General features: G+C 43.3%; 2 protein-coding genes across 4 annotated transcripts in view; one reads left to right on the top strand and one right to left on the bottom strand.

The window, feature by feature from the left end:
- Window positions 1-9,435, bottom strand: part of NNT (nicotinamide nucleotide transhydrogenase) — an 80,965-nt gene extending 71,530 nt beyond the window's left edge. Inside the window, exons 1-2 of one of the 3 annotated variants that reach the window (XM_061617444.1) lie at window positions 9,152-9,435; window positions 3,968-4,175 (exon numbers count right to left, since the gene is read on the bottom strand). In XM_061617444.1, coding sequence (XP_061473428.1) covers window positions 3,968-4,121 — 154 coding nt within the window. In that variant the 5' untranslated portion in view covers window positions 4,122-4,175; window positions 9,152-9,435. Of the gene's footprint in view, window positions 1-3,967; window positions 4,176-8,419; window positions 8,519-9,151 lie in introns of those variants that run through there. The other 2 variants (XM_061617453.1, XM_061617463.1) reach the window with 2 other exon arrangements.
- A 4,758-nt stretch (window positions 9,436-14,193) lies between these two features.
- PAIP1 (poly(A) binding protein interacting protein 1) overlaps window positions 14,194-22,331 on the top strand; it is a 33,560-nt gene continuing 25,422 nt past the window's right edge. The window contains exons 1-3 of the mRNA XM_061617430.1: window positions 14,194-14,671; window positions 18,280-18,428; window positions 19,756-19,944. Coding sequence (XP_061473414.1) covers window positions 14,434-14,671; window positions 18,280-18,428; window positions 19,756-19,944 — 576 coding nt within the window. The 5' untranslated portion in view covers window positions 14,194-14,433. The remainder of the gene's footprint in view (window positions 14,672-18,279; window positions 18,429-19,755; window positions 19,945-22,331) is intronic.

The following is a 22,331-nucleotide window of genomic DNA, read 5'->3' as shown; positions in this document are numbered from 1 at the left end:
TTATCATTGGAAAAGAAAACAATGGGTTGGTATAATCATGTCAACAACAACTTCTCCAGTTTTCCAGACCATATGAAGTCACCAGAGCTAAGTTGAATTGTAGCTCCATATGAAATACTAGTTAGAACATCTAGGAAACATTTTATAACATATAACAGAAAATATTCTGCAATGGAAAAATCCATCTTCACCTGCATACATTCCATGTGTTTGCCTGTGTGCAATTCCTTGCCTCCTATGGCTACCGGACTAGTAGTTAAATATAAGGCTGCAAAAGCTTCTAAACTACAATGACCACAAAGTTTACATAACCAATGGCAAAATTCTGCATTCAAGTGCACTTTCATTCTCACAATCCATTCCAATTTAAGATCTCAAAGAATGCTGAACTTCTCTAGTTAAGCACCGTCGTATTTTTTGTGCACACGCATCCTGAGAAATTTTTGTGCGCATGCATCCATTTGCATGTACCTTTTAACTAGCTAATACTATCTAACTCCACAAAGAGTACCAACAGCATACTAGGTGATGTACAAACCAAAAAAGTGACATGTTTTCTTATGTTCAGGCAGCCAAAATAGGGATGGGGAAGAAGTCAGAGGCTGACAAGGAGTAATGGAGATGGGTTTGAGGAAGTAACAGGGAGCGATTAACAAATTTGCAAGCTCCACCCAAAAATGTCTAGTCCCGTGAAAAAGAAAAGGATAATGTAGAATATGTTTTGTGAAACTCAGCCATTGCAGATTAAGCTATACCCTGAACACACGAGCGTCTAGACTTGTGGATGTACTTAGATTAGCTCTGTTGCACAGAACGTTTTTGCTAGCTGCAGAAGTATTTTTATCTTGCCAGTATCCAATTCCTCATGGACTTGCCTTGCCCTGGGCAGGTGACTAAATGGAAGGCTGGTTAACATGCACATGCATTTCCAAGAAACAATTCTGTAACTTCCAAGTATGCCTCTCTTTACTAGCAAATTGCTGGTCATAAGAATGGGCAGGGTACATATAACATCTGAAACGAGAGAGGCTGTGAAAGCTCTGGATCGGTGTCTGAATGCAGTAGTGGATTGGATGAGGCCCAATAAACTATGCTTGAATCCTGGGAAGATGGAGGCTCTGTAAATGGGTGGTTCGCATGTCCTGGAAACAGGCAAGTTACCAGTTCTGAATGGGGTCACACTCCCTCTGAAGCAGCAGATATGACTCCTGGATACATCTTTGTCACTAGAGGCCCATGTATCCTCTGTAGCTAGGAATGCCTTTTGCCAGCTATGTCTGGTTCACCAGCTACAGCTATCTACAGTTCCTGGACAGGGAAAGCACTGTAGTCCATGCACTGGTAATCTCGAAGCTGGATTACTGCAATGTGATCTGTGTGGGGCTGCCCTTCAGCCCAGTCCAGAAGCTCCACAGACTGCTGATGGGTGCACAGAGTCACCAACATGTGACACCATTTTTAAAACATCCACACTAGCTGCCCATCTACTACCGAGCCAGGTTCAAGGTCCTTACAGTAAGCCCTCAGCAAATTAGGTTCAGGGTAATTTAACAGCTTGATCACAGAGATCATCTGTGGAAGCATCATTAGTCATCCCCCAAGTTGGTTTGGCTCATTTGACATCAACATGGAAGCAAGCCTTTAGTATTATTCGCCCACTCCTGTGGAATGTTCCTCCAGTAGAGATTCAGCAGGCACAGTGCTAACTTTCAGACTTTGCTGGAAACCTTTCTTGGCTGCCAGGGTTATACAGACAATTAAGAAACATTTTCCATGCCAGTGAACTTTTAAAAGTTGTGTGTGTTTTTTGTGGTATTTTAATTGTTTGTAAACGGCTTTGATTTTTTTTTATATGAAATTGCACTATACATATATTTTTATAAATAAATATAGAATCAATGCTTATGATACTCAGACCCTCACAATGCATTTCGCCCTCCTGCAGGATCCCTGTTAGTGAGGGACTTGGTCACCTAGTGCCAATGTGGAGAACATAAGAACATAAGAACATAAGAACATAAGAAGAGTCTGCTGGATCAGGCCAGTGGCCCATCTAGTCCAGCATCCTGTTCTCACAGTGGCCAACCAGGTGCCTGGGGGAAGCCCGCAAGCAGGACCCGAGTGCAAGAACACTCTCCCCTCCTGGGGCTTCCGGCAACTGGTTTTCAGAAGCATGCTGCCTCTGACTAGGGTGGCAGAGCACAGCCATCATGGCTAGTAGCCATTGATAGCCCTGTCCTCCATGAATTTGTCTAATCTTCTTTTAAAGCCGTCCAAGCTGGTGGCCATTACTGCATCTTGTGAGAGCAAATTCCATAGTTTAACTATGCGCTGAGTAAAGAAGTACTTCCTTTTGTCTGTCCTGAATCTTCCAACATTCAGCTTCTTTGAATGTCCACGAGTTCTAGTATTATGAGAGAGGGAGAAGAACTTTTCTCTATCCACTTTCTCAATGCCATGCATAATTTTATACACTTCTATCATGTCTCCTCTGACCCGCCTTTTCTCTAAACTAAAAAGCCCCAAATGCTGCAACCTTTCCTCGTAAGGGAGTCGCTCCATCCCCTTGATCATTCTGGTTGCCCTCTTCTGAACCTTCTCCAACTCTAGAATATCCTTTTTGAGATGAGGCGACCAGAACTGTACACAGTATTCCAAATGCGGCCGCACCATAGATTTATACAACGGCATTATGATATCGGCTGTTTTATTTTCAATACCTTTCCTAATTATTGCTAGCATGGAATTTGCCTTTTTCACAGCTGCCGCACACTGGGTCGACATTTTCATTGTGCTGTCCACTACAACCCCGAGGTCTCTCTCCTGGTCGGTCACCGCCAGTTCAGACCCCATGAGCGTGTTTGTGAAATTCAGATTTTTTGCTCCAATATGCATAATTTTACACTTGTTTATATTGAATTGCATTTGCCATTTTTCTGCCCATTTACTCAGTTTGGAGAGGTCTTTTTGGAGCTCTTCACAATCCCTTTTTGTTTTAACAACCCTGAACAATTTAGTGTCGTCAGCAAACTTGGCCACTTCACTGCTCACTCCTAATTCTAGGTCATTAATGAACAAGTTGAAAAGTACAGGTCCCAATACCGATCCTTGAGGGACTCCACTTTCTACAGCCCTCCATTGGGAGAACTGTCCGTTTATTCCTACTCTCTGCTTTCTGCTTCTTAACCAATTTCTTATCCACGAGAGGACCTCTCCTCTTATTCCATGACTGCTAAGCTTCCTCAGAAGCCTTTGGTGAGGTACCTTGTCAAATGCTTTTTGAAAGTCTAAGTACACTATGTCCACTGGATCACCTCTATCTATATGCTTGTTGACACTCTCAAAGAATTCTAATAGGTTACTGAGACAGGACTTTCCCTTGCAGAAGCCATGCTGGCTCTGCTTCAGCAAGGCTTGTTCTTCTATGTGCTTAGTTAATCTAGCTTTAATAATACTTTCTACCAGTTTTCCAGGGACAGAAGTTAAGCTAACTGGCCTGTAATTTCCGGGATCCCCTCTGGATCCCTTTTTGAAGATTGGCGTTACATTTGCCACTTTCCAGTCCTCAGGCACGGAGGAGGACCCAAGGGACAAGTTACATATTTTAGTTAGCAGATCAGCAATTTCACATTTGAGTTCTTTGAGAAGGCTTAGGGAAGGCTCTGCCCTCAAAAACAGTTAATCCCAAAGTTTATTGTTTTACTTTTCCCTGAAAGAGAGGGTAGCAACCACTCAATTATAATGGGAGAAAGGGGAACAGAATCATCATTAGAACAGAAACATAAACTTGCCCTGATAACCATATCTGTTGAGAAGCATAAGCCATCCTGGTTTCTTTTCCTTGATCATATTAGGAGAGTGACAGAATGCTGGAAGAATGGACTGGCAGGTTGGGAAGTGGCTTCTACAAATAGCAAAACTCAGACCTGTTAGTTTGAAATGATGCATGTCCATTGAACTCACATACCTAGTTTGACAGGCGCCTGGCACCATAGCACCCGGTGTATGCGGAATGCTCGAAGGCATGGCGTCTTCACAGTCTTCACCTTGTGACACAGCACATTGCTGAAAAGAGGACTGGAGCAGCTAGTAGCAACTGTACGCAGAAGAAGACTTGTCATGTTGCCCGAGATCCAGCATGAATGATCAGCCCGTTAGGAAGCCACACAGCTGTCCTAATGTATACAAAAATATTAGCCCTTTAGCAACTCATGGCCCTGGAGACTTGGAAAGCATAAAGTAGTTTTTATTAAAAACAAGTTTAATTCAGAAACACAATCCGCACCCATCAAGACTTCAAAATTTTTTTTGACAAGGTTCGTGATCTTTGCTTTGTAAAAAGTAGTATTTAGCACTATTTTGAGACTTTCAGCATCTTAAGAACATTTTACGCAATCACATTATAATATACAGATTTCATTTCACCATGATGTTGATGCAATAATTCTATCCTTTCTAGCCTACACAACTACATGGAAGCAATTTCATCTTATTTCAATATAACAGCCATAGTTCAGTAATAGGAGCATCTGCTTTGCATGCAGAAGGTCCCAGGTTTAACCCCAGCATCTCCAGGGTAGACTCTTGTCTAAAATCACTGAGAGTCACTGCACTCAGTGTAGACAATCTTCAGCTATGTTGAACAATGGTCTGACTCTGTGTAAGGAAGCTTCCTGCGCTCCTAAATTAGTTCCAAGATTATAGCCTTCATGTTTAAGTTACTTTCATCCTTCATATAGAAGAATTTCAAATGCATAAATAAATTGACTGCAGTGAATATAAAATTACGTCAAATCCATATACAGCTACTAACTTTAGTTCATTCAAAAGTACCATTGCTATCACCAGTGATAAGACTTCAAAAAAGTACTGGGTACAATCCGACAGTATTGTAAATTAGTGAGGGTTTTACTAAAGTTTTCAATGGGGCTTAGGTCTCATTCCTGGCAACTAGATTAAATCTAGATACCTGTGTTGATTATTTTCTTCTCTGAAAACAAAAAATGGAATGATTAAGTATATTGCTTTCATGGATGAAGACTGCCAATTGAGGCAAGCCAGAAGAAGCAGCCCAAAGTATATACAGATGATAACCTATGACACAATTTGTTAAACTACACCACATGCTGAAGGAAACTTACACAGCAGCAAATACAGGTATTTCATAATATTGGTACCAGTTAGTGGAGTTTTGTTTTGGTTGGGGGGGGGGCTAAAAAGTGAGGTGCCAGTACTTATATCCTGATAAAAGAGCATGGGTACCAGCAGAAAATGACTGCCCATGGGCAGCAAAAAAACCCAATGTGCCGGTACTCTGTACCAGTGAGTACTGCCACAAAAAAAGTACTGGTACCAGTCAATAATGTGTAGCCCATGAACTAATTTTTATTCGGCTGGAAATTTATTTTTAATACCACCATAGCAACATATAAAAGACCAAGAATAATAGCAGGACTTTGGGGCATTCAGCCTGAAGAGTTCATGCATCATGAAAGCCTGCATATTTTCACTGCAGCAAAAAAATCATTTTAATAAAATATCCATGGGGGGGTGATATCTTAACAAATATACCAAGCAACAAAAAGCATGCACGGGTACTAAGCTAATTTGCTGGCTAAGGCTGCAATTCAATACATGTCTACTCAGAAGTAAACTCCATTGGGTTCAATGTGACTTACTCCCAAGGAAGTGTGTACTGGATTGCAGCACAAGCTGTTAATCAAAAATAGTTATTTCAGCACTGAGAAAAGCAAAACACACAATGCACAGAACAAATTAACTGTTCCATTAATTTTCTTTTTAAAAAAACACTGAAAACTAATTCCCACAAGCTACCCAATAAACAGTTACAATATTTCAAGACAGCTCTTATTTTTTCTGCTTTACCTACAAGTTATACTGTAATAAAAAGTTTCCAGTAGGCACCGTTTCTAAGGCAATTGCCATAAATAGAAAACACTATAACATTATGAGACTGACTGTGCCACGTACTCAAGAGATATTCAAAATGCATAAGAAATATACTCCCTCCAAGAGAAAGTTAGCTCTTTGCTAAGAGAAGTGAACAGCTGCCAGAAAAAAGTGTCTCTTTAAATGAATAACCCACATTAATGCCCCTTGAGTACCCAGGCGTACCACGTCTGCAGGAAATGCAAGAAGCTGGAATTCCCATTCATTAGCAAGTTCCAATTGGCTGCTTGCTGACAGCAACACAGCGTGCAATTTGCAAAAGAGATGTATGATTGGATACAACTCCTTATCAGCCTCCAAGTTAAATTCATTCATTGTGAAAGCTGTCATGACGTTTTTAATTTATGCAGCCTGCTGTCAGTGTCCAATCATCTTCCAAGACATGCAGTTTCAAGTTATCCACACATCTTTACCACTGGAGCTTGCAACTGTAGGTCAGAACTCCTGTGTTTTATATCTAATCCTGCTCATTGATTTTTTTAAAAGTTAAATCTTTGACTATGTCATGGCTTCTTAATTTTTACTTTATATTTTGCATTTTTATCTTTATTTCAGAAGTGTAACATACTTATGAACATTCAATTTCTGTTTACTAATTTCAGTAATTCTTCAGCAGCAGTAATCAGCAATTTACTGAAATCAAAAAGGATTAATTTCCAAGCGGAGAGATGGGAGAAAAATTGTCAGGGAAACAAAAGCCACCGCCACCAAAAAAATGCTTCCATTTTTTCAAATTCACATGGCATCAGTGCATTGATTCTCTCATCTCACATTACATCTGTAAGGTATTCCAGTTTGAAATTATGACCATGTGATCCCAAGAATTCATGGTCTGTAACTCAAGCACAGATGCATAAAATATCCATTTATAATTAAGAGTAGCACGAAGTAATACTGCCAGCACAATCATATGCATGGTTCATCAGAAGTACACCTAGGTTAAGTGTGTGCAATATTGCAGCCTAAATCCCACTGTCTAGCATTAACTTGAATATGGGACATCAACTCAAAAATAATGTCTCATAGTATTTCCACAAAAAATGTTCTCTAGTCTCCAAAGGAATTGAGTTCTATGGTTACAGCAGGGCAGCTGTTGCTTGTCTTCATGCCCTTGCAGTGCAATCCTGGCAGATAGATGGTATCTTCAAAGGGGGGTCTTAACCAGTTCTGAAGATCAAAATAGAATTGGCTTGACCAACCTGTTGCCTTCCAGATGTTTTGGAAGGAGGCAGTCTTGTTAGATCCAACACGGAGTACAAGGCAGGCAATCTGTATGTCCATACCTCTGGGGACAGTACATGGACATGTGCCAGGCTGCTGCAGGCCAACCGCGATTTCCCAGCACATGTTCCCATCACATACCTTTCCTTTCATGTTTTATTGGTGTACACAACTGCAAACCGTAAGTACAGTAAGAGTTGACTCTTAGGTGTATTTGACCCAGACTGGGCAAAAACCAACATCTTGAATTATGCCTAGCACACTAGAGTAAGACAACACAGAGTGCATCCCCACCAGCTACCTACCATAACTAGTCATCGTCCAGTAAAGGGGCTGCTACATTCTTTTAATAGCTAGGGATGCAATCCCAACCACAGACTAAACCCTGTTGAACTCAGTGAGAGCTACTTCCAAATAAAGATGCAAGACCTGTCTGTCAACAGTATTCCAAGAAACTTCAGAAAGTTACACATCTCTCAAGTAATATTTTAAAGAAGGGGAGGCTAACATGTAGCCCTTCAGATGTTGATGAACTCAGGCTCTCATCAGCCCCAGCCCACACAGGTCCAATGGGCAGGGATGATTTGAGTTGTAGTCCAACATTTGGAGGGCACAACATCTTGTGTTAAAGGGCAATGCAGTTTCAAAGGTATAACAATCTAAATCTGTAATCGCATCTTTTAAACAGGGCCTTAAAGAGAGTTTTAATTAAAGAAAGGGAAAAGAGAACCATTACCCTCCAGCTCACATCTTAAAGACAAGGGTGCAACTCCCAAGAAGAGACTCCGATGAAGAGATTTGTGGTTTCTGAAGTTATGTGGGAAGCAAGCAACCCTAATTATTTAAATCACTCATTTCAAGCTTGTTCCCAGATCCTCTCCCACCCTTTATACTAAAAAGGCCTCATTAAATCTTGAAGGCTGCCCCTTGCAAGGCTCATACAAGGTCATCTCCTCCATTCCCACCTTACATTTGACCTCCACACAACAGACAGGCAGCGATGTTGACTTTAGCAACTGTTGCAATTCTCTTCTGACAGTTGAAAAACCAGCTCTCACCCTGGAACACACATTTTTGTCCCCTCCAACTGATTCTTTCGCCACACAGCATTAAAGCTTTACTGGGTTGACTCCCAAATGCCATAAAAGTACATTCCTGCTATGTGCTCTTCCCTCACCCCAGAAAGCTTCTTTTTACTTCAGAGGTATGTGGCTTCCCCATGACTCACCTGCAAGTGCCAGCTCTTTCTTACTTTAATCATTTTGTGGCAGCGGCTTTCCGAGCAAACAGGCCAGACCTGCCACAGTGAACTCCACTGATTCCCCCAGGGGAACCCAGTGGCAAAGGTGACCCCCCTCCCGTGTTAAACCCATTTAAGCCTGGGGTGAAAGGCGCCTCCTCGCGGGTAGCCAGCCTTATTCTGCTCCGTCTACTGACTTCGAACAATAACTGCAGAATGGGAAGCATCTGCTCTCATCCCCCTCCTTTGCCCGTAACTTCAAGCAGGCCTAGAATAGCAACAGTTCTGTGACTCGTCGTTGCCAAAGTTGCGGTTTGTGCGTGGAGGAAAAACTGGGGAGGAAAGCGGCGGATTAACCCTTCGCGTGGAACTCTGTTCTAGTAATGAGGATGAGGATGGAAGGGCTCGAGACGGCTTTTCTGCAATAAAACTCCCCCTCTTCTTCCCCCTCCCCCAGTTCCCGCTTTGAGGCGCTTCCCCGCAACCGTGATGGATGTAAAGATAAACATGCAGACGTCCAACCCTACACTGCAATGTAACAACCGTGCGGGAAGCTAAAAAAAAAATGGAGGGGAAATGCAACTGTTTTAACCCTCACCCCAGGAGAATACAGTATAATCAAAGCAGGCAACGTTCGCGAACAATCCAAGCCCTACGTGGTGGGAAAGAAAGGCAGATCGGGTGGATGAGGAGGAGAGGGAGACAACAGAGGCTACCTACCCGCCCTTTTGCGCCCTGCCCGATCGCCCCGGTTTGCCAATTTGCTTTCGCGCTGACCTTCCCGTCTCGCTACAGCCGGCGTGAGACGGGAAGCGGGGAACTGTGCCGGCGCGAAGCCCCAGCCAAGTGGGCGGAGCTGAAGCCGCCAGCGGCCCAGAATCGGAGGGAGACTGGATGGGAGAGCAAAGCGAACAGACGCGCACACACGCTGATATCCTGTCTAGGTAGAAAGAGCGAGCCGAGGTCACGTGGCGAGAAGCCGCTCTCGCCTCTCCCAAAAGGAGGGGGCGGCAGAGGGTCTCGAGCACGTGATGCGACTTCAGAGAGCTCCCGACGCTCCTGGAGTGCGCATGGGCGTGCTTTGCGCTGTGTGGACGGCTTGTTTGCGGTACTGCAGCCATCTCCGCCGCCATCCTTTACTGTAGGACAGTGGTTCCCAGGCTTTATGAGTACAGTACCCCCTTTATAAGCTCAAAAAATTGTGATTTCCCCCCATGCTAGCTGTAATTTTAGTATCTGTTAATTGAAAAAATGGTGCATGGCAAAAATCACATCTCCAAATATTCCTTTCCATAAAAAGCTCCCTGCAGACAGGGAGGTGTTGCTTTCTTTTCTTAACGTCCAATCAAATTGGTATCCCCCCTCCCCACAGTCTGAAGATGTACAGTCCTGTCTCCCAACACCAGTGGGTTACAATGTTGGACTAAACCAAGTTCAAATCCCCACCCAGCCATGAAGCCCGCTGGGTGACCTTGGACCGAACACAGTCTCTCAGCCTGACCTACCTCACGGGATTGGTGTAAGGATAAAAGGGAAAGGGGGGAAATCGTGCACTACCTTGAGCAACTTGGAGGAAAGGTGGGATATAAATGCAATAGTAAACAAATACATTTCAGCTGCAGTATGTGGACCCCAGCCTCAGCCAACCTGCTGAGCTTTAGAAGAAGAAGAAGAAGCAATGTGATAGTGGTGGGGATGCTAAATTGTGAAAACAAAAGGGTGGATAGATTGAGTGCTTTTAGGCCTTGGGATGATCATCAGAACTGGTTGATCAGATTTGGTTGATGTGCACTTGGAGAATGAGTGGAGCAGAAGACAGGTCAGCACACACAACACACCTGCCCCTCCTGCAAGCATTTGCAGGGGTGCCTTAAATAAGGCATTTGGGAGGGGGGAAGCCCTTAACTGCTGCAGCATCTTGGAGACAGAGATTGGAGGAGCGGAGTGTAGGTGGAAGAAAGGGGGGGATGCTGGCACACACACTTAGCAGAGATGGGGGGCGAGCAAGTCCTGAGCTTCCTCACTGCTTCTTTGCTCTGTCTGGGCCAAAAACGGGGTCTGGGTGGCCTCTCAAATAAGAATAATTTTTAAAAGGAGATGCCAGTGAATCAGGAGGCAAGAAAGGCAGGCGGTCTGGGTGCCAGCCAGGAAGAAAGGTGGAAAGCAGCCTTTCCTTGCAGCCTTGCTTCTTTTGCTTCACAAAAAGAGCCCTCTCCTCTTGTTATGAGTAAGGGCATCAGCACCAGCAGCAGTAGTGCAAGGAGATGGGAGTCAGTGATAGTAATCCTCTTTTCTTCCTGGTAGTACCACCCTCAGTCTCCTTTGGCATCTGCCACATGTTTTATAGGCAGATGCCTGCCCTCGGTGTGCCTGAAAGATGCTCTGGCGCTTCAGCAAAAGTCCTCTGCCTCTCTTTTGTCATCTGCAGTGGCAGTGGGGAGCAGACAGTGTCCAGGAAGTGAAGACTATTTTTTTAAAAGAAAAAATCATTTATTTATTGTTCACGCCCCCCTCTGGATTACTTCGTGTCCCCCCGGGGGTCCCAGCCCCCAGGTTGGGAACCACTGCTGTAGGACTTAGAGTAGAAAAGTGGGTGCAAGGAATGAATAAGGAGGAAGGCACTTGCGTTGGTAAGGCAGAGGGATGATGATGATGGGTCTCTGCAGACCCGTTCCTTTTCTTGTCCAGTGCACTGGGTTGTGTCTCTGTCGAATGTCCAGCAAGCTTGCAAGCTCATTGCTTGGAAGCAAGCTGTGAGTTTAGAATGGGATGGAAGAGCAACCTTTCTGTCTCAAGTAGTAGAAAGGAGGTTTGGCAACTGAAGGCTTATTTATTTATTTATTTATTTATTTATTGTATTTATATGCTGCCCCATAGCTGAAGCTCTCTGGGCGGTTTACAGTAACTAAAAACATTAAAAACAAATATACAAATTTAAAACACATCTTTTAAAAACAATTTAAAACACAATTTTAAAAAATTTAAAACAATTTAAAAATACAAGCTAAAATGCCTGGGAGAAGAGGAAAGTCTTGACCTGGCACCGAAAAGATAACAGTGATGGCCCCAGGCGCACCTCATCAGGAAGATCATTCCATAGTTTGGGGGTCACCACTGAGAAGGCCCTCTCCCTTGTTGCCACCCTCCGAGCTTCCCTCAGAGTAGGCACCCAGGGGAGGGCCTTAGATGTTGAGCATAGTGTACGGGTGGCTTCGTATCGGGAGAGGCGTTCCATCAGGTATTGTTTCTGCCTTTCTATAAAAGCCAGGAGGCCAGGAAGCCCTATGAGGCAACGCATGGTTGGTCTATGATTGTTCTCTCATATACAAAAAAAAAGACATAAGAAGAGGCCTGCTGGATCAGACCAACGGCCCATTTGGTCCAGCATTCTGTTTTCAAAGTAGCCAGTTAGATGCCTCTGGGAAACCTCATATCCTCAATCAGGATATGAGTGCAATGGCACTCTTCCTTTTGTGATCCCCAGCAGCTGGTGTTCAGAGGTATCTTGTGTCTAATCATGGAGATAGTAATATAGTCATAATAACTAGTAGCTATTGATATCTATGAATTTTCAAAAGTTGAACATTCCAAAAGTTGGAACTTTTCTTCAGTGAGGTATTGCTACAACACGTTGATAATTGTGATTGCACTTTTCTGCATGTTTTAAATTCTACAGAATATTTTTTGAGGTGCAGTGACCAGAACCTATACTCCTAGTATGGTTGTACCATTGTTTTGTATAACAACATAATGATATTCGCAGGGTTTTTTTCCATCACTTCTCCAATTTTCCCTAACATGGAGTTTGCATTTTCTACAGTTTCTAAACACTCAATCAACATTTTCATCAAGTTATCCACTACAACCCAAAAATATTTCTCCTGATCAGTAACGGCCCATTCAGGACCCATAAAATAATTTTGTGGAGTTAGGGTTTTTTTTCTTTGATGCAATGTGTGTCACTTTACACTTGTTCACATTGCCATTTTAATGCCAATTCCCACAGTTTGGAGACATCCTTTTGGAAATCCTCACAATCACTTCTTGTTTTTACTGCCCTAAACAATTTGATGTAAACCGCAAACTTGGCAGCTCACCCGAAACTCCAGATCATTTATGAACAACTTGTCTGGAAAATATTTTTTTTGGCAATTCATAGATTGAATAAAATAAGGGGAAGGTCTATAGCTCAGCGATAGAGCATCTGCTTTGTATGCAGAAGGTCACAAGTTCAATCCCTGGCGTCCCCAGGTAGGGCTCAGAAAGATTCCCTGCTTGAAACTCTGGAGAGCTGCTTCCAGTCAGTGTAGACAGTACTGAGCTAGATGGACCCGTGGTCTGACTCAGTATGAGGTAGTTTCCTAAGTGAAAAAGAACTGTTTCCAGTTCAGCTCCTTGGGGAAACTCACTTCTTCAATCCCTCCAGTGTGGGAATTGTCCAATTACTCCCACTCTATGCTTCTTGCTTCAGTTATGGAGCCCTGCTGCATTAGATAAAAGGCCCATCTATCCTAGCTTTCTGTTTTGAAAGTAGCCAACCAGATTCATATAGGAAGCCTGCAAGCAGGGCATGAGTACAACACCACTTCCCCACTTGTGTTTACCAGCAACTGATATTCTGAGGCATGCTGCCTCTCATACTGGGCGCAGTATATAGCCATCATGAGTAGTGACTGTGTTCAAAACACCCTACACAATCAGAACAAAAGGTGACAATTTTCCTGAGGTGGCTGTTGCCTCGATTCAGGGGCCAAAAATAAATCTGAATGCATGTTGCAATCTGAATGCATGTTGAAACTATTTTCAAGACATGATGCATGTGAATACTTGCCACAAGATGACAGGGACCACAGTCCCTAGGAGCAAGCCTCATTTAACATAATGAGACTGCCGGTGATAAGTAAATATGCTATGTTTGTGCTGGTCAACTGCAATCCTGTGTGCACTTTCTAGGAAGTAGGACCCATCGGACTCAGTGGAACTTGGGTCCAAGGAGCCATGGGCTTTAAAGAAACTTTTGCATAGTTAAAAATGGCCTGATTTAATCATGTGTAAAGCCAGTTAACACAGCTGCTTGGAGGAGTTATGTTCATTTTATGCCGACTGTGAGTGTATATGTATGTGTGTGAGAGACGGAGTCCAGACATTGTACAGTAGGGCCCCACTTTGCGGCGCTCCGCTTTGCAGCATTCCACCGATACTGCGGTTGTCAATTGCAGAAAGGTCCCACTCCTACGGTGCTTGTTCCACTTTTATGGCGTTTTTCAGGCATCGGGCGCCATTTTAGACAATGTTAGTCAGTGCGTTCTGCTTTACGGCGGATTTCGCTTTGTGGCGGCGGTCTTGAACGGAACCTGCTGTATGAGCGGGGCCCTGCTGTACTACAGTTCCCATCAGCCCCAACCAGTCAATGGTCAATGGTCAGGGATGATGGGAGTGATAGTGCAACACGGGGGGGGGGTTCAGGTTCCCCATTCCTGGCCTAGACTGAATATGTATACTGATAGGTGCCTGTCTGTCTCTCTCTGAGGGGTGAAAGTTGAAGCTTGCCCGAAAGTAACACTTCAAGTATCTGATGGAATGGACTGTAGTCCACGAAAGCTAGCCTTATGACATGATACATTTGTTAGTACCCTAAAACAGCACTCCCCTCTCATCTTCTTCACAAGTGGGGCCGTTATTTCCTTGGGTTGCTATGGTGACACAGGAGCGAGGGGAGGCCTCCAGAGCGCTGTGAGGCGCTGTGTGCCAAATCTATAAACGCAACAAGCGTCCCTAGTGCGAAGGGGAGGGCGGTGTTTCTTGTTCGGTTTTGGTGGTGGTGGTGTTTCTTCTTCTTCTGACGAGAAAGCGAGCGGGAGGGAGGAACTGGAAGTGAAACGGATTTGGGTTGGGGGCGGCGGTGCCGGCCGGCTAGGACGGTGTTGCGGGCGCTTGCTTCCTTCAGGCCCAGGAAGACTCTGTTTCCCTCATGAGGAAGAGGAGGGCCTGAGGAGGCCGACATGTCCGACAACGGCTTCGACCGGGCTCCTGGTGCGGGTCGAGGCCGAGGGGGTGGTGCCCCGCTGGCTCCTGAGAGCGGGGCCCGCTTGGGGATGAGCGGAGGCGGCGGCAGCGGCAGCACCACCAGCAGTGGTAGCTTCGGGGGTCCCGCGCAGCTTCTCAAGCAGGGCTTCGCACACCACCAGGAACCCCTTCGGCCTCCCAAGACTGTGCCTCCGGGGACCAGCGTCGCCGCAGGTATTGCTTGGCGCCGCTTCACGTCCCTACCCCGCAATTTTCCTTTTCTCCTCCCTCACGCGTTCATGTTTTTCGTTTGGAAGAGGAACTGGGATGGTCGGTCTCTCTCTTCCCCCCCCCCCCCCGAGGCAGGCCCGTCGTCGGGATCCTTCTTTGTCGCTTTTGTAGCCAACCAGAGAGTGCAAACCCGATGAGGAAGGAGACTTGCTCTCCGCCACCACCACTCCTTCCTTTTCCCAACGTCCCTCAGATTAACATGGGGCCATGTAGGGGCGCCGTTGAGGGAGATTGGGGGAGGGGAGTCGTCGCACCTCCCTCGGTCCTATCTTGTTTCTGAAGCCATGCATCGTTATTCTTCAAGAGGACCTCTATTTCTGGCCGATCCTGCATTCAGGGTGACTAGACACTGGTTTACGTTGGTGGTGACATTGCTGTAGTAGTTCTATCATCAGATGGTGTTCAAATGGTTCCCCCCCTCTCGGTTTTGCCGTTTCATCCCGAATAGATAAAAAAACGGCCCTTGAAACTTCGTTGATAATTGTAGCCTGCAATCCTGTGAAGACTTTAATAGGAGTAAGACCGACTGAACATAGTGTGATATGCTTCGGAGTAAACATGCATAGAATCGAACCATTATTTCACTTACTGAAATATCTTTAGTCATTGAATAGGTACTGTTGGTGTCTTGCCTTAAATTCTCTAGCAGAGAGGAAGAATTGAACCAGGATTATTAATTTACCAAGGGTTATGTACCCCCTATCGGCATGATGTGCCATCTCTCTGCACATCCCTTCCTCTTCTTTAGACTGCCCTTGAAAATGGCCTGGAATAAGTAGATATGTATGGGTACAACAGTGTATCATTGATCTATATTTGTGTGACGTTGGTGCTACATGTATATGTATGTATAATTTGGCATTTCTGATCCATAGGTCAGAAATCCAATCCACACATGCTTCTTGCTGGAATAGTAAGATGGTGCTACTGTTTGTTCAGTGAGGGATAAGGCAGAGGAATCAAGAGCTTGTGTTTTGTTTTGTTTTGTTGAGGTCTTTTTCATATCTGATGTTGGAATTCTAGTCTTGCTTATTCATAAGCAAGCTCTTGTGAATTAATGGACATTATTTCTAAGTAAATATGGTTAGGATTAGGATGGATCACAGCCTAGTCATAAATGTGATTATTCAGAATAAGTCCTGCTTAGTTCAGTTGAGTTGTGCATAGAGTTGTATTCAAGTAAGCATGTTTAGGACAGGGCTGTAAAAGTGACTCTGAACCCTTTATGGAGTATTGGTACACATGTGGAAGAGGATTAACCAGAATTTGTTTGAATTACAGACTCAAAATGCAAAAAGCAATGAGACATGTAAGAATAGGCAGTAAGACTACATCTTAAATATACTGATTTTGAAGAAAATTCCACTGAAGTCAGTAACTTGTTCTTAGGAAATTCCTTCTATGTATTATATCTATTTGCATTCTATTAAAAATGCCTGGGGTGATATACGATACCTTAGGATTTAAGTTTAAAATTGAGCAGAGTGACAAGATTCTCATATGTTATGTACTGCATTTAAAAGGAGTTACTGACATTGAGCAAACAGTCATGCTGTAGAGATGAAGAGAATGGAATATGTTATCTGTTGTACAAAAATGTCTAAGCTGCCTTATCCCTAAAATTTAGGACAGAGGACATCTATTTTAAAAAAACTTAAGCTGTCAACTCCTTGGGACAGAATTGTTATGCTGTCTGTAAAGTGTCATATATGTTGATGGCACTACATACATAGTTATGGGCAGTGTCCAATTGGTGCCCTTATGCAATACAAGAACTTTTGATCCAACAGGAGGAGTCTGCTAACTGAGGAGAGGGGGTGATTTTTTGCTGGCCCCTCACCCTCTTCCAGTCCACAGCACCCCTAAAAATCTGTTCTGAGTTTTGAAGGCTGCAGGGAATGACGAAATGAGCTAAAATGTCCTCCCCTTCTTTGCTATTAGCAGATGCCTCTGCTGGAATAACAGCAATTGGAGAACCAATTGGATTCCTCCCTATGCAATAAAACACCTTGTTAAATACTATTAAAGCAAATAGGTTTTTGCACAGCCAGGTTTTTGCAGTCAGTCTTCTAGAAAATGAGAATCTTAGAGCAGCGCTACTGATGTTCCACCCTATTATCCATACTCTTAACACACTGAGGTGGATAACTGTTAATATCCTCAGTATAGTGATACTGAACTCTTCCTTTGCTCAAGTGCAAGGGAAAACAGGCTAGGATTTAAAAATTAGGCTTTATGGAGATGTGAAGTGGGATACAAGAGGCAACATTTTGAAACAGAAATGTTCTGATCAGTTTTATTGAAGTTGTTTATTACAAGGAGGATTGGTCAGTTGTGATATATGTAACATGTGTCCATCAACAAAAAAATTGATAATGTCTGCAATTTTGTCTAAAATGGAGCAAAGAGGCTTACCACTACATATACGATATTTTATTATCTTTTGCAGTAGTCATAGATGTCTAGGAAGAAGGGTTATGTTTTGGTTATACAAAACCTTTCATAAATAAAACATTGCTTTATCCTGTGTAATCTTCTATACATAAGCATTATTATTTTGTTAGATGTGTACAAGACGCGTCCAAGGTCTGTTGGCGTAAGGGCCTGTCTGCTTAAGGGGTGAAATTCTTGTTTGTATGCAAGAGTCTTGAGTTGTTTTCCCAGACAAGGTGGTGTTCTTGAAGATCAGCTTACTGCTTCTTTAGAAGGGGACTGAAGCTGTATCCTGACAAGACAGAGACACTATTGGTGGGCAGTTCCTAGGCATTTATAGACAGAGAGCCTTGCCGCAATGCTGTATGCTTGAATAATTTTGCATAAAGATTATTGTGACCTTTACATGGGGTTGCCCTTGAAGGCAGTCTGGAAACTTAAACTAGTGCAGAATGTAACCACTAGGCTGTTGGTGGGAGTACCATGATGAGATCATGTTACTACTTTTTGTGTGATATGAACTGGCTCCAGCACATTACTGGTCTCAATTTAATATTGACATATAAAAGCCTTATAATGGCTTGGGACCAAGATATCTGATGGAGTATCTTTCCATATATCAACTGGACCAGGCCTTGTGGTTTGCAGAGGGCGCCTTTCATGTTCTGTTGCTGCACATGGCTCACTGTGCAGTGACACAATGTATGGCCTCCACTCTGTTGGACTTGCACTGCCAAGGTAAAACATGCACATTTTCCCATGCTTTTCATGGGAATGGTTAGACTGCTACAATCTGGTATATATTGACTTCTGCTGTTTTCTGTCTACTACTATGAACAGTTGTTTAAATTGTTTTTATAAAAACTAATTGTTTTACTGTTATGATCTACTTGGGATCCACTAGATGAAGCTTTGCTTTTAAGTTTAATAAATTATTATTATCATCACATATCTGAGTTGGATTCATAATTATTTACCTATCTGTTAACTTTAAAATGCCAAAATTTTTCTAGATTATGTTTTCTCTGTCAAAATGGGAAGGGAAAAGTAAAATTGCTTTGAATACTGTTGTGGTTAAGAGAGATGCAATATTCAGTTTCTTAATTTTAAATTTTCAGAACAGACAAAAGCTACAACTTTACCAGAAAAAAATAGTTCTAATTCATCAATGGCTAAACCTCAAGTGGTTGTGGCTCCAGTGGTAATATCAAAGCTTTCCGTGAATGCACCTGAATTTTACCCCTCAGGATATACCCCTAATCATAAGGTAAGTATTTAAGCTGCTCTCTTTCTCATCTGTTTCTAAGCAAGTGCTCATGAAAAATAATCTTCATTACTTCAGTACAGGAATAGTCAGCAAAATTCTATCCTTATCCAAACTGTACTGCAAAAATGTACTGCTTCAAGTTTGCCCTCAAGTTGTTAGGGAAGTTAATTACATAAAGGTCTCTGTACTGAGTCTAGAACAAGCCTGGTTGCTTTTGGCAAGTAAGAGCTTCCTCCAGGTGACTAGGCAGAGAATATTTACAAAGTTGGCTTTTTTATCTTTTGGGGCCTACAATATAGGCCACAACTAACTAATATTACTTATTATTACTGAGACCGCCTCAGTGGGGGAGATGGGAAGAAGGGCTCATTTCATCAGCTCTGCAGGAAAACCGCCTCCATCAGGCACCTCCTTCTCCTGATCTGTTTCCATGACAGCTGGCTGGTCATTATAAGAACAGCTATTTAAGAATTGGTGCCTGAGTTTGCTTCCCTCCCCTCTTCTTTCCTCCCTGCCCCTTTCCCCTTGTGTGTTGTTGCTTTTTTGTCCTGCAGGCAAGGACTATCTTATATTGATTGATTGTATGTAAGGTACTCTGGGAGCCTTTTTGGCTGAAGAGTGGGGTACAAATACAATAAATAATAATGGGCAAGGGGAGCCTGTGGCCTCCAGATGTTGTTGGACTACAACTTGTGTCATCCCTTACTGTTGGCCTTGCTGGCTGGGCTGATGGAATAGGAATCCAGCAGTATCTACAAGATCCCAAGTCATCACCCTTGAACTAGCAGATATGTATGGACAGACATGCTAGTGGACTTACTTGCTACCTCTCTTATATCAGTATAGACAGGTGAATTGTAGCAAGCCTCTGGTATGCATAGAGTAGAATCAAAGAATAGTAGAGTTTGAAGGGGCCTATAAGGCCGTTGAGTCCAGCCCCCTGCTCAGTACAGGAATCCAAATGAAAGCATACCCAACAGGTGGCTGTCCTCATGGTTTTCCTTGGTATGCAACAATCACCAGTGCTATTGCAACTGATGAGCAATAATGTTATATTATGTTTTACTGTAGCTGTAATTTCCCAATCCCAGGTGTTCAAGGTGCGTGGATGGGACAGCATGGCACACCACAGTAAGATTTTCAACTAGGTTCCCATGTAAAACGTTAGGCCAAATTTATGTATATTCCTGTATTGTGCCTTTTTAAAACTTCAGTTTGTTTGCTTTCCGCTACTAATGGCAAGAACTAAATTGATGATGTTGAAGCCATTTTCATGAAAACTGAAAATGTTAAGTTCAATTCCAAAGCTGGCTGTAATTTCTTTTAGGAAACATCTTTGGAAGATGGTTGTGATGGATTTCCAACTTTAACAGAGTATGTGCAGGATTTTCTCAACCACCTTGCAGAACAGCCGGCTTGTTTTGAAACTGAAAGAGCACATTTTTCAGAAACTCTAAATGGCTGTGTCACTACAGATGAAGCATTACAAGAACTTGTTGAGCTCATATACCAACAGGTAGAGTGTGTGTGTGTGTGTGTGTGTGATGAACAGCTTGCATATTATGTATAAAATCATATTTACATGAATTTCTAATCTTGCAATCACACAGGATTTATCAAAGCACATTTTTTGAAATAGTAAAGGCTTGGGCCAGTAGGAGTTTTAGAACATCTGGATGTTAGTTGCTTACAGTGGGGATGAAGCTTTTGCCATGCAAGTTTAAAATAGTGACACAAAGGAGCATGCCTTTGCATATTGGGCTGCAAAATGATGGTCCTCCCTTTATCTGCTTTAAAAGCTTGGTATGAAATAAGCCTGTGTTCTCTGCTATAGTTACTTCAGATAGACTTGTTTAATCTTTGCTGAACATTTTTTGTTGTAGAAAGCAAAGAGTAACAAACTTATACTTTTTTTTATTTTTGTCAGTTCACTTGCTTTCTGAAAATTTACTGTAACATGCTTGAAACTGTAGGAAAGATGTTTGAAAATATTTTTACAGTAAGATACATATCATATTAGCTCCAGTTTCAATACTCCTAGTGTTGTATTTCACTGAATAATAAGCTAATTTTATCAGCAAAAAAAAAAAAATGCTATAATTTCCAAAAGTATTATTTCAAGTATGGAGAATGTGACTTCAAGACAAATGTTTCCAAATTTACGTATGTGACCCATAAGGTTACAAAATATTCTAATATCACTAGTGTATTCTTTATACAGTGAATTACTGAATGATTCAAATTATTGATAAATTTATTTATTTATTTTATTCAATTTTTATACCACCCGAAGCCAGAGGCTCTCTGGGCGGTGCACAGTATAGCATAAATACGATACAATAAAAATACATTAAAATGACAATAGTAACATTAAGCATATATGTTAAACAATTAACAGCCTGGTCTATATAACAACAAAAATTTAAAATATTTAAAAAGCCTGGGAAAATAAACAGGTGTTAACCTGGCGCCAAAAAGATAGAAGTGTAGGTGCCAGGCAAACCTCGTCGGGGAGACTATTCATAGTTCGGGGGCCACCACTGAAAAGGCCCTAGATCTCGTTACAACCCTCCGAGCCTCTCTGTGAGTCGGAACTCGGAGGAGGGCCTTTGATGTTGAACGTAGTGAACGGGTAGGTTCATATCAGGAGAGGCGTTCTGCTAGGTATTGTGGTCCCGCACCATGTAAGGCTTTATAAATCAAAACTAGCACTTTGAATTTGGCCCGGAAACCGATAGGTAACCAGTGCAAACGCGCCAGAACAGGTGTTATATGTGTGGACCGTCTGGTCCTAGTCAACAGTCTGGCTGCTGCATTTTGCACTAGCTGTAGTTTCCAAACTGTTTTCAAAGGCAGCCCCACGTAGAGTGCATTGCAGTAGTCCAATCTAGAGGTTACCAGAGCATGCACAACTGAGGCGAGGTCGTCGCTGTGCAGATAGGGCCGTAGCTGGGCTACCAACCGAAGGTGGTAGAACACATTCCGTGCCACCGAGGCTACCTGAGCCTCAAGAGACAGGAATGGATCAAACAAAATCCCCAAGCTACGAACCTGTTCCTTCAAGGGGAGTGTAACCCCATCCAGAACAGGTTGAACATCTACCATCTGGGCCGAGAAGGCACTCACCAACAGCGTCTCAGTCTTGACAGGATTGAGCCTCAGTTTGTTAGCTCTCATCCAGTCCATTATCGTGGCCAGGCAACGGTTCAGCACATCAATAGCCTCTCCTGAGGAAGATGAAAAGGAGAAATAGAGTTGCGTGTCATCAGCATACTGATGACAACGCACTCCAAAACTCCTGATGACCGCGCCCAGCGGCTTCATGTAGATATTAAAAAGCATGGGGGACAGAACCAATCCCTGTGGGACTCCACAATGGAGAGTCCAGGGTATCAAGCAGTGCTCCCCAAGCCCTACCTTCTGGAGGCGGCCCACCAAGTAGGAGCAGAGCCACTGCCAAGCAGTACCTCCAACTCCCAACTCCGTGAGTCTCCCCAGAAGGATACCATGGTCGATGGTATCAAAAGCCGCTGAGAGATCAAGGAGAATCAACAGAGTTACACTCCCCGTGTCTCTCTCCAGACATAGGTCATCATACAGGGCGACCAAGGCCGTTTCAGTGCCGAAACCGGGCCTAAAACCGGATTGAAATGGATCTAGATAATCAGTTTCATCCAAGAGCACCTGGAGCTGGCTGGCAACCACCCTTTCCAAGACCTTGCCCAAGAATGGAATGTTCGCTACCAGTCTGAAGTTGTTCAAATTATCTGGGTCACAGGAAGGTTTCTTCAGGAGTGGTCTCACCACCGCCTCTTTCAAACGGCTAGGGACCACTCCCTCTCTCAAGGAGGCATTTATCACTTCCCTGGCCCATCTGGCTGTTTCAACCCTGGCAGCTTTCAC

This window comes from Rhineura floridana, chromosome 1, assembly GCF_030035675.1.
Source record: "Rhineura floridana isolate rRhiFlo1 chromosome 1, rRhiFlo1.hap2, whole genome shotgun sequence".
In the NCBI taxonomy this organism is placed as follows: Eukaryota; Metazoa; Chordata; class Lepidosauria; order Squamata; family Rhineuridae; genus Rhineura; species Rhineura floridana.
This window is presented reverse-complemented; position numbering and strand designations above follow the sequence as displayed.